Source organism: Schistocerca nitens, chromosome 1 (assembly GCF_023898315.1).
Source record: "Schistocerca nitens isolate TAMUIC-IGC-003100 chromosome 1, iqSchNite1.1, whole genome shotgun sequence".
NCBI classification, from domain to species: Eukaryota; Metazoa; Arthropoda; class Insecta; order Orthoptera; family Acrididae; genus Schistocerca; species Schistocerca nitens.
In genome coordinates, this window is record NC_064614.1 from 574,816,031 (window position 1) to 574,828,981 (window position 12,951).

The following is a 12,951-nucleotide window of genomic DNA, read 5'->3' on the forward strand; positions in this document are numbered from 1 at the left end:
AAGATTAGAATAATCACTGCATACACAGAGGCTTTCAAAGAGTCATTCTCCTCATGCTCCATACATGAACTGAACAGGAAGAAACCCTACAAACTGGTAAAATGGGGCGTACCTTCTGCCATGCACATCGTGGTTTGCAGAGTATAGATGTAGATGTACATATTTTGTGTACATTTTTAATGGTACCATTCCTTCTACTGTCATGAAACAACAACATTAGAGAGACAAAAAAAATCATTTCATTCAGATAACCACAAAGTTCAGAATTAGACATCTAGAAGATATGGTTACAAGTACTAATACGGGCCATGGAGTCATAGAAGTGACATTAAATTTTTGTGAATGAGTTCAAGAATTAAAAAATAAATACAAATATTGAAGGCATATTCAAATGGTCTGATCAGGTGTAGCTGATATACCCACAGGTAAAGCTGGACTTTCAACAAACTGATGCTGGCACGTGAAGGGCAGACTTCATTGCCCATTCCTTCTCATAAGAGAACAATAGACCTTATTGGGATTTTGTATGTCTTCAGTTGAAGTCATACACTTAAGGGCTCTTGAAGAAGCAGCAAAAATAGCACAGCATATGTCACACACTGTCAACTATTTATTGTACTGCTGAAATATATCACACTCAAAGCATCTTTATGCCCTTACAAACTGCATAGATGTAATGTACAGAAATATATCTGAGTACCATCACTGTATCTTGTTGCATCTCCTCTGTCGCCCCCCCCCCCCTCTTTTCTCTTTATCTTTTTGTCTGTCTGAATTACAAATTTATCTAGATTTGATCACAGTTCAGGACATTCTTGTCAAGTGAAGTATTCTGATGGGAATACCAAAATACACTGTCACAATCTCTGATGTAAAATTCACCACAAATTTTGCAAATATCTTCTTGAAATAGCTTGCTGTAATCCCATTTTTGACAACTCTAACAAAGTTTTCAGAATGCAACAGGTCAATGACATTGTCATAAAAAGGAGATATTTTATTCCATTGTATTCAATACACCCAAAGTGTTTGTGACAGAAATTATTTTCCTCCCTGTTGTGAGGAGTAATTGAAACTAAGTTTAAAGAACTATGTAGCATATGACAGAGTGTGATCATCAATAATGATGCTTATGTCTTGGAGGACAGATCAATGATGTGTGCATGATCAAAACCAACTGTCTATTGCAATATTTTCTGTGTTTTACCTGTTGCCTTCCAAGTCATGCCACACACTCCCTTTTCATAATATTATTCTTCTATTCTGTTTTACCTATCACCTTCCAAACAGCACCACATGCTCTCTTTTCACTGTTCCATTGTGGATTTTCCAAAACAAAAATACTAGTTTACTTCCACCCCCTCCCTCCTCACATCTGTATGTTTTTGTTAGTGCACAGGCACAATAACTCATGTGATGGAGACTTGATTTCATAATCATTACATAACTGAGGCTACAATACAAACAAAATAGCTAATTTCCAATTTTTAGTCTTCACTATACTATTTGATTGGTTGTTGTTGTTGTGGTCCTCAGTCCATAGACTGGTTTGATGCAGCCTTCCACGCTACTCTATCTTGTGTGAGCTTCATCATCTACAAATAACTACTGCAACCTACATCTTTGTATATCTGTTCACTGTATTCATCTCTTGGTCTCTCTCTACAATTTTTACCACCCACACTTTCCTCCAATACCATACTGGTGATCCCTAGGTGCAGCAGAATGTCTCCTATCAACCGATCCCGTCTTTTGGTCAGGTTGTGCCATAAGTTTCTTGTCTCCCCAATTTTATTCAGTACCTCCTCATTAGTTTCATGATCTATCCATCTCATCTTCAGCATTCTTCTGTAGCACCACATTTCGAAAGCACCTATTCTCTTTCTGAACTATTTACTGCCACATTTCACTTTCATACATGGCTATACTACAGACAAATACCTCCAGAAAAAGACTTCCTAACACATAAATCTGTATTCAGTGTTAACAAATTTCTCTTCTTCAGAAATGCTTTCCTTGCCATTTCCAGTCTACATTTTATATCTTCTCTACTTCAGCCATCATAAGTTATTTTGCAGCCCACATAGCAAAACTCATGTACTACTTTAAGTGTCTTGTTTCCTAACCTAATTCCTTTAGCATTATCTTATTTCATGTGACTCGATTCCATTGTCCTTGTTTTGCTTTTGTTGATGTTCATCTTGCATCTTCCCCTCAAGCCACTGTCCATTCCATCAAACTGCTCTTCCAAGTCCTTTGCTGTCTCTGACAGGATTACCATATCACTGGCAAGCCTCAAAGTTTTTATTTTTTCACCCTGAACTTTAATTCCTGCTCCAAATATTTCTTTGGTTTCCTTCACTGCTTGTTTAATATACGGATTGAATAACATCAGGAATAGGCTCACTCCCTTCTCAACCACATCTTCTAACACAAATCATACAGTAAGTATTGCCTTGTGTGTTCCTAAATTTCTCCGGAATCCAAACTGATGTTCCCCACAGTCTGCTTCTACCAGTTTTTCCATTCTTCTGTAGAGAATTCACGTTAGTATTTTGCATACATGACTTCTTACACTGGTTTTTCAACAATTTTCACATCTTCAACTGCTTTCTTTGGAATTGGATTTATTACATTCTTCTTGAAGTTTGATGGTCTTTTGCCTGTCTCACAAATCTTGCACACAAAATGGAAGAGTTCTGTCACCGCTGGTGCCCCCATGGCTATCAACAGTTCTGACAGATTATCATCTACTCCTGGGGCCTTATTTCAACTTAGATCTTTCAGAGCTTTGACAAATTTTTCTCGCAATATCTTATCTCCCATCTCATCTTCATCTACACCCACTTCATTTCTATAACATTGCTTTCAAGTTCATCTTGCTTGTATAGACCCTCTATATACTTCTTCCATCTTTCAGCTTTCCCCATCATTGTTTTTTACCATCTGAGCTCTTGATATTCATAGAGCTGCTTCTCTTTTTCCCAATGGCCTCTTTAATTTTCTTGTAGGCAGTATCTATCTTTCCCCTAAAGAAATGTGCTTCTACATCCTTACATTTTTTCTCTAGCCATTCCTGCTTAGCAATTTTGCAATTCCTGTAAATCTCATTTTTTAAATGTTTGTATTCCTTTTCGCCTGCTTCATCTGCTGCATTTTTAAATTTTTTTCTTTTCATCAATTAAATTCAATGTCTCTTGTGTTATCCAAGGCTTCCTACTAGGCCTTGTCTCTTTACCTATTTGATCCTCTGCTGCCTTCACTATTTCATCTCTTAAAGCTACCCGTTCATCTTCTACTGTATTCCCTTCACGTTTTATAGTCAACAATCGTATAATGCTTCCTCTGAAGTACTCCACAACCTCTGGTTCTTTCAACTTATCCAAGTTCAATCTCCTTAATTCCCTACCTTTTTTGAATTTTTTTCAATTTTAATCTACAGTTCATAACCACTAAATTGTGGTCTGAGTCCACATCTGCCTCTGGGAAAGTCTTACAACTTAAAAATTGATTACTAAATCTCTGACTAACCTTTATATAATCAATCTGAAACCTTCTGGCATCTCCTAGTCTCTTCCACATACACAACTTCCTTTTTTGAATTCTACCAGGTGGGTTCCTCTTTCATTCCTTTCTCCCAGTCCATATTCACCTACTATTTTTCCTTCTCTTCCTTTCCCTACTATCGAATTCCAGTCCCCCATTGTGATTAAATTTTCACCTGCTTTAACTGTCTGAATAATTTCTTTTATCTCATGATACATTTCTTCCACCTCCTCACCATCTGCAGGGCTAGTTGTATGTAAACTTGTACTACCATCGTAGGTGTGGGCCTCGGGTCTGTCTTGGCTACAATAATGCACTCACTATGCTGTTCATAGTAACTTACCTGGATTCCTATTTTCTTATTCATTATTAAACCTACTCCTGCATTACCCCTATTTGATTTCGTATTTATAACCCTGTAGTCACCTGATCAGAAGTCCTGTTTCTCCTGCCAACAAACTTCACTAATTCCCACTGTGTATCAATTCAACCTATCCATTTCCCTTTTTTAATTTTTCTAACCTACCTGCCCAATTACGGGATCTAATATTCCATAGAATGCCAGTTTTGTTTCTCCTGATGATGACATACTTCTGAGCAGTCCACATCTGGAGATCCAAATGGTGGACATTTTACCTTCGGAATATTTTACCAAACAGGAAGCCATCATCATTTAACCATATAGTAGAGCTGCATGTCCTCGGGAAAAATTACAGCTTTCTGCTGTTCACATTACCAGCAAAGCAAGGCCGTTTTGGTTGAGGATATAAGGCCAGATCAGACAATCATCCAGACTGTTGCCCCCTTTCCAGACCACACTACTTGACTTAACCAGAACAAACATCGAAAAAGATTATGAAATTGCACCTATAAAAATTATATCGCTACTGTTTACCAATCGCCATCTGGAAATTTTGAACTTCTCTTAAGCAAAATGGAGCCATTGCTAAATAAAGTAAATAAAATGCATTGAGAGTTGGTAACCCGCGGCAATTTCAATATTGATTTCCTCACAAATAGTAGAAACATCCTACAATTTAATGGCTGAAATAAAAGCTGCTACCCGAGCAATAGAAACTTGTGAAACACTTTTAGATCCATTTCTAGACAGTTTGACTGGTATGTCAGTTATAATTTCACACAAAGGAATTTCAGCACAGAATCTGAACTGCCACTAATATTTCGTATGAGAATCAAGGCATATAATATTCTCAGGTCTTTCAGGTATCGTGGAACTTAGAAGAGTGATAACTGAAGTCAAGTACCATCTCTTTGTGCTATTACTGCGTGAATGACTGAAATCAGTTGTCATTGACACTTCTGCTTGAAAGAATATGAACAAAAATTGTCAGGGATGTGTGACATTGTATGAAACTGTTGTCCAGAGCTCATGCAGCTATTCTGATACCTTGCATGGGAGAAAGGGAGGCAGTATCTCTCACTCAAACAGGCATGTTCACACACACACACACACACACACACACACACACACACACACACACACACACACAGAGAGAGAGAGAGAGAGAAGAATACATGCCCATTGTAATGCTGTGTTGCAGGAGCAAAATCAGAATGATACAAAAAATAAATAAATAAAAATATAAAATTTACAAAATGTAGCAAAAAGTGAGTTTCAGCAGTTAATTATCAGTCAGGCAATACTGGAATAAAATGCCTAATGAATGAATCATGTTTTCATTTATCTGGTACCAGTAATAGAATTGTGATGGTCTGCACTAAATACATTTCTCAATCTAGTACAATTAATGTCATGCTAGATACGTATGGGCAGTGCTGAAAAAAAAAAAATCCTGTGATTGATTAAAGGTTTGAATTTTGCAACCAAGCATGGATAGCATCATCTCTGTATGCAGAGGAGTGTTTGCCAATAATGAGAGCTTTCTGATGGAATTGAACAAGCAGTGATCTGATGCATGGACATACGCTTTTCAGCAATTGGTGAGGTACCACAGAAGCTTTCTGCAACTATCTAAAGAACTTCTCATCCCACCCAAAAAGGCAGGGACAGAATTATGGAAAAGAGAACATCTGTCTTCTATGAATAAATCAAGGCAGCTGAACATCTGCCATTGGACGCATTAAAAGCTGGCTGGTGTAGAAGGCACTGGATAGTATGTGATCGGGAGTGGGATGATCCAACTCAAACAAGAAAAACCGACACTCCAATACAGGTGATGTGAACTGTAGTCGTGGACAACGAAAAACAAAAATTTATATGCTTTTTTGTCCTCTGTGCCCAACATGTTCCATATATGATGATCTCTTCCAAGCCATCCTAAGTGAATTGGATGTAATGAAGTTCTGGATATGTATAATATAAAGAGCACCGTTATGATGTCTCAGATGTTGTGTTTTTGCTCATAAATATGTATTGCTAGTTCCTATATCGCCTGTAAATTAATGAGGTTCTAATTTCAATAAAATGAAACTCTCAAAATCAGACATGTAAGGGAACCTGAGAAGTTAATTCTTCACGAGGACTGTAGACTGGTAAGCAACATCATGCCTTTCACTGACAGACACAACAGAAGTGTATCTGCACATTTTTGTTTTCAGACTTTCCTTAATCAATTGAACCGTCATGGAGTTGTACAAAGTTACTTCCAACTATAAAGGGTAAAACAGTATAGATCTGCATGCAGCATGCACAGTTAACATCATATTTTCCATATATAGCGGAAAATGGAAGGATGGTCTATAGTGTCCCACTGATGTTGAAACATTTAGTGAAAACTCAAACTATACAGAACGGAGAAGCAAATGGGCCTTAGTCTTGATAACAGAACCATACCAGCATTTGCCTGAAATGATTTAGGGAAATCGTGGCGAAATTAAATCTAGTTAGTTGTATGGGATTTGAACCCTACTCCTTCAAAATACGAGATTGGTGTGTTAACCTCATTCAGCTCAAAAACTGAATTGTTGTCTTCTTGCCCCCACCCCTCCATCACCCCCTCCCTCAAAGATCGGTCAGATATACAATTTTGTTTGTGAGTCACATTGAAATAATGGGTGTATCACATGTAAACCAATAGCCAAGTAACTGTAATGGAAGACCAAGAAGTAAATCACTCTGAGGCCTGTGAAGATATTGGCTGGTATTAAGCATAACATGTTGCCCCATGTCTGACAGGGAAGCCACTTTTAACATCACATGCAAGAAATCAACAGAACAAAAATCAGAGTTTGTATATCTCCCTTGTGTTTGTACCAACGTCTTAATATCTGTACATGTTACTGCCATTTCTGAGGACCCACTCCAAACAAAAGAATCATTTGTTCCATGTGCTCCACTCATATGCAGGGTGTGCCACCAACTCCCAATAAATGTAACAGTTCCCTTAAATAAATTTTTACTAGCAATGTATTATATATTACAAAAAGCAATATTTTTAATGACACCTTAGGGACCGCTGTTTCCATCCATGCCTCACAACACCTAAAATAACATTCAAGTAAATTTATTGTGTGACACCTTCTTTTTTTAAAAAAGAAATGTGAGGATATGACATAACCCTCATTAACCACCAACAGTTAGCAGAAGACTGGGGGCAAATTTTGTTCTGCTGACAGCAGTTATGTCTCTGAATTGTGTACAAGCCAACAGTTATTTCTTTGTTTGGTTTTATCTTGCACACTTTCACTCAGTTCTGCCCTATGACACAATTTTCTTGCACTTGGGATCTAAGGTGAAGAAAGTACTTATTCTACGGAGGCAAGCAATAACAATAATGTGAAAAGAATAATCGAACATATTGCAGAACCCTTTTCAGGAACCTGAGGATTCTTTCCCTTACACACCAATACATATATTCCCTAATCATATTTGAGATTAACAGCATGAGTAAACTTGGGATAAACTGTACACTTCCTATCACAATATTAAAAGTAAAAATGATTTCATTATAGGTTAAGTGTACCTATCTAATGTTCATAATGGTGTCTTATGCTGTAGAGCAAAAGTCTGTAGCAGGTTAAAAGTACACATCAGGAAAGAACTGGAAGTCCCAAGAGTTCAAAACAGAGAACACCCAATTTATCGGGATATGTAGACTCGGACACTTAAATTTTGCATACCTCCAACATTTGTATTAAACAGGTCTTTATTTAACCATTACGTAAATGTCTTATCAGTATAAAACTTCATTATTACTTTGTTTGAAGTATTATATGAAAACAACGGTTGTGTAGTGTAGGAGAAGGAGATGGGCTTCTTAAAAGTAGCTGTTTTTCCCCTACAAGCACGTAATCTAGAAGTGATTACCATAATTATCTGTTTGAGTAAATTAGTGCCAGTCATAATTTGTTGCTGTTATACTTCACAAAAACAGCCAGCAATGGTTGCTACTGTCTGATAATACTGAACTTAGACTAACCTTAAAGCTCTCCTTTATGATGGGATTTATGGAATACAACGTGTGAATGAAAGTTTTTGCATTTATCGTTACAATCTTATCATTCTCCCTGCAGCATCATTTTTAAATGAACAATTTGCAGTCACTGACCCACTTTGATCTCGAAGGGTCAGAGCATTTGTCTTACCTTGGATCAGAGCATTTGTCTTACCTTGAATGTGAATAATTTGTACCGAACATCCTACCTGGAGTTCTATGCACTGAAAATTGTTCAAGTGTGTGGGACACATACCATGTAAGACTATTGTGGGACACTGAACACACACAAAAGGAGCAGCACAAATGGTCACAGATTTGTTTTAGTCATGGGAGATTGTTACCATGATGTTGAAAAAATCTGCAATGGTAGATGCATGATGATAGATGCAAATTGTGCCTCAAAAGACAGTTTGAGATCTACAATTGTTTTGCTACCATACAGAACAACAAGACAAGATCACAATAATTAGAGAACACAATGAGACATTTAAGCAATCATTCATCTACAGCTACATCCACATCCTCCACACCCCACTGTATGGTGCATGGTGGAGGGTACTTTATACAATTAGTGGTCATTTTCTTTCCTGTTCCAAACGTAAACAGAGTGAGGGAAAAGTAACTGTCTATGTGCCTCTGCTTTGCAAAATCTATACTGGTGGAAGTAGAATTATTTTGCAATCAGCTTCAAAATGCTGGTTCCTAAATTTTTTCACTAGTGTTCCTCAAAAAGAACATTGCCTTCCTTCTAGGGATTCCCATTTGAGTTCCCAAAGCATCTTTGCAATACTTTCGCACTGATCAAATCTTACCAGTAACAAATCTAGCTGCCCGTCTACGAACAGCTTCCATACCTTCCTTTAATCTGACCTGGTAGGCATCCCAAACACTTGAGTAGTACTCCAGAATGGGTTGCACTAGTGTTCTATACATAGTATGCTTTATAGATAACCCACACTTTCCTAAAATTCTCCCAATATACTGATTCAACCTTTCACCTTCCTTACTACAATCCTTAAATGCTCACTTCATTTCATATCATTCACACTGTTATTCCTAGACACTAAATTGACCTAACGGTGTCTAGCAGCACACTACTAATGCTGTATTTGAACATTACACAGTTTCCCAACTCATTTGCATTAACTCATATATTTCTACATTTAGAGCTAGCTATCGCTCATCACAGCAACTAGAAACTTTGTCTAAGTCATCCTGTATCCTCCTACAGTCGCTCAATGATGACACCCTCCCATATACGACACCATCATTGCCTAACAGCTGTAAATTGCTGCTCACCATGTCCGTCAGATCATTTAAGTATGTAAAGAATAACAGCAGTCCTATCACACTTCCCTTCACACTTAAGTAGATAGAACTGGTAGAAGCTGTAATGAGAAGTACCCTCTTCCATGGCCTTCACAGTGGCTTGCAGAATACGTATATGTAGACTGTTGGTGTCCTCACACCAATAATCATTGCCGATGATTGCCTTTGATACTACAAATCAGCACTTGCAGTATTTTGATGACTTAAAAGATCCTTATAATGCAGCCTTCCATGTGAAGCTTGCTTACCATTACACTGGAACCTTCATTTGACTGTTTTGAAGCTGAATATTGCAACAAATCATTAATTGTGGCTTTCAGGTGTTGAAATAAGTTAATTATATTTCCTGGCGACTGCCCAGCAAGAAGGCCTTCGATATTCACAGCTCTTTTATCATACACTGCACTTCTTTTTCAACATCTTGGCAATTTTGACATCATGAATATCGACAAGAAACCACTGGCAGTGCAAATTGGTGGTGATCACATATGATGAGAGAAGGATGTTGTGGGAAATTAAAATTTGTCCAGATTTTGGAGACGCAACTTGTACATTTACAGTGAAACTGTTCAGTATGACACTGGTATTAAAAACACAAAATCATCTAATTTAAGGAAAAAACTGGCTACCTAATCAAAAATTTCTTAAGTTGACTTTCCACCTACATTTTCCAGTAGTCAAATATTTGCTGTCAATTTTACCAGATGTGTGGCTTACTCTGTGATACTCTACTCAAGTCACTCAGATCTGCAACACAGATTTATTCCAACTTGGCTTAATGCTTTGCTGCATTTCAGTTCAGGAAACACCTTTTAGAACATTTAGATGAAAGTAAGCTGCCCCTGATTGGTGTAAAGATTCAGATTAAATTTATATGAAAGATGTGGTGAATAACACTCAACTTCTTGAAAAATTGAACTTGTAAATGCTGGCTGAACAACTTCTACACTAATCTGCACAAATCATTCCAGACATTCAAATATTTTAAAAAAGGGCAACATAAACAAAGCTTACCTTGTTCCTGTTTACTCTTTTCCATCGCCATGCAGGCCGTTCTCCATTCCTGGAGTTCTGGTGAAGGAATAAGACCAGCTGAGCCAGCAGCATTGTCTTTCCTTGCTTGCCACCAATTGTGATCATCTTTGCTTATTATCTGGAATAACACAGACATAAAATATTATGACATTGTTGGCACTAATAAAAAATTAACGTGAACAAAATATAGTCCAATGCCGTCATGTACCACAATAATGATTTTCTAAAACTAGTAAAAGCCCACTCACTAATTTGATATAATTACAAAGGCCAGCACTTTATTTTATTAGTCACTGTCTTTCACAAAGTGTTCTAACAGCCAGGTACCATTCTTACACGTAGAGTTGTTTCATTATGTACTTTCAATAAATATACCAGCTGTCTTGCAAATGCTTTTGAATGTTAAAACTACATTGATGACTTAGCAAACAAGTAAATCTCTTTTAAGTTGTTTTGGCTTAACCTTAATTAGACAAACACTCCTTTCAAAAAGAGGAAAATATACCCACATTACCTACCACTGGCAAGACAGGTATTACCAAGGGAGGAAGAGATTGGTAGATTATCTGTGACCATTATTTTGCACAAACATGAGATTCACTAAGTTACCAATAAGACTCAATGACCACAGATAAATTATCTACATAGAGATAATACTATGTCCTGTAGCTGAGTCTGCTAGGAATATAACAACATGTACTTTTGTACCTTTTTCACCACATATAATTTGGATTTCCTCTCCCAACCACAGCATTTACAAAATTCATAAATGGGTACTAGCTTTTCAGCCATATTAGGCTCCTTACTATCTACTTGCCATCAACACGCTAGTCTTCCTTTTTTTTTTCCTGAAGTTTTTGTCTGTTGCTTTTTGATTTATATCCAGCATTATGTCTTTCTGTCACCTTATATGTGCCTCCCAATTTCATTAATTCTCAACAAGGTTATTCATGAATCCAACATGCTGTACAACCAGCAGTTTAGTCAACACATGGAATAAATCTAAAGCCATGTGGATGTTTTCAATAAGACAGCTGGGGACAAATGCAGGGTTTTTTCAATAAGATCCATTGAGGATATAGACAGCGTCATTTCTGACTCTAAATAAATAAGTGAAGTGTTCAATAACCATTTCATATACATTGGCAACAAACTGTCTTCTCAAATTTCTGCTCCAGTGCTCTCTATCTGTTCAGATTTAAGAATTATTACCTGAAACATTTTTCCTTGATCCAGTCACACCATGTGAAATGTACCATGTCATCAAACAGAAACTAAGTATTATAAAACAGAAACCAAACTCACACTCATGTGGTACTGATGGCATATCAAATTACCTTCTCAACATATTTGCCATCATGTGTCTTATTCCTTGCCAGATATAATAAACTGCTCATTGCTTTTTAGGCCAGTTCCTCAAAAATTTTAAGACAGTGGAAGTTGTTCCTCTCTTCAAAAAAGGTGAAACAAGTGACGTTAACAACTACAGGTCCATCTTGATCCTATCAAGCTTATCCAAAGTTCTTGAGAAAGCAATACATGAAAATGCTATAAAGTTCCTGGCAAGCAACTGTTTATAGAGTCTTCACATTCGTTTTTCAAAATGGGAGGTCAATAAATAGAGGTATATGATTCTTAACAAATGAACATGCTAGAGGAGATGGTCATGCGTGCATCAGGTGTGCTTGCTTGTGTGAATATGAGTGTGTTTTCTTCACTGTAGAAGGCTTTGGCATAAAGCTTTAATGTGTAACACACTATTCATTGTACTTGTCAGCAACTCAATGCGTCGCGTCATCTTTTCATTTTGATATTCCATCCTGGAGTTTCCGCTGTTACATTTGATTCACGTTGTAACCATACTCGAGTCTAAATCCTAAAGCAAGGTCGTCAATGAAGTACAGAAGCATGTTTATTACACCAATGTACACCCATAACAGAGCTCCTGCAAGGAGAGTGCAACTATTTATACAAACATTGAATATTCCAGAATATACAAACATTAGACACCTAAGAAATTTCAGGAACCATCCAGAACTGATTGCAAATGATTGGGTTTAAAATGGCAATCAGCAGCATGTCCGCCAGTGGAGCTAACTGTAATACACACTGCTTGCAGCACAGTTCACTACATTGCCCCCTCTCCTGGAGGAACAGTGACCTGCTGCTTCAGAAACTGACTACAGTACCCTGGATCTAGATCTTGTCAATGGTCCTGCATATGACAGCAATGGCAGACCTTAACATTCTGGTCATGTTGTCACACCCTCTTCACTGTACTGACTATTGAAGATAGCCCCTCCCTTCGAACCTTCACAATTGTTCAGTGAGTCTTCAGTTTCTTGAATGAAAAGCCCTACTCTATAATCTGCACCTGAGAGTATAGCAGAGCTTCGTACAGGTTACAGCTTTGTGCTTTTGTCTTTTCGATGAAGGGTCATAATCCTTGACTTCATATGTGATGTCTAACAAGTGCCAAATGATATGTTACTTCATATGTGATGTCCAGCATATGGTGAAAGATAGGATATAGCCCAAAGCAGCACTTCAGTAACTTTTCCAATAGTCCCACTTGCCACAAAAATGCACCAATTCTGCTGAGCTACATCTCAATGGCCACTGT

General features: G+C 37.4%; 1 protein-coding gene across 6 annotated transcripts in view; it reads right to left on the reverse strand.

The window, feature by feature from the left end:
- The window catches only part of LOC126255156 (peripheral plasma membrane protein CASK), a 546,277-nt gene that overhangs the window by 97,206 nt on the left and 436,120 nt on the right, over positions 1 to 12,951 (reverse strand). For all 6 annotated transcript variants that reach the window (XM_049955370.1, XM_049955372.1, XM_049955371.1 and 3 more), the window contains one exon: positions 10,308 to 10,446. In XM_049955370.1, the coding sequence (XP_049811327.1) occupies positions 10,308 to 10,446 (139 nt within the window). The remainder of the gene's footprint in view (positions 1 to 10,307; positions 10,447 to 12,951) is intronic.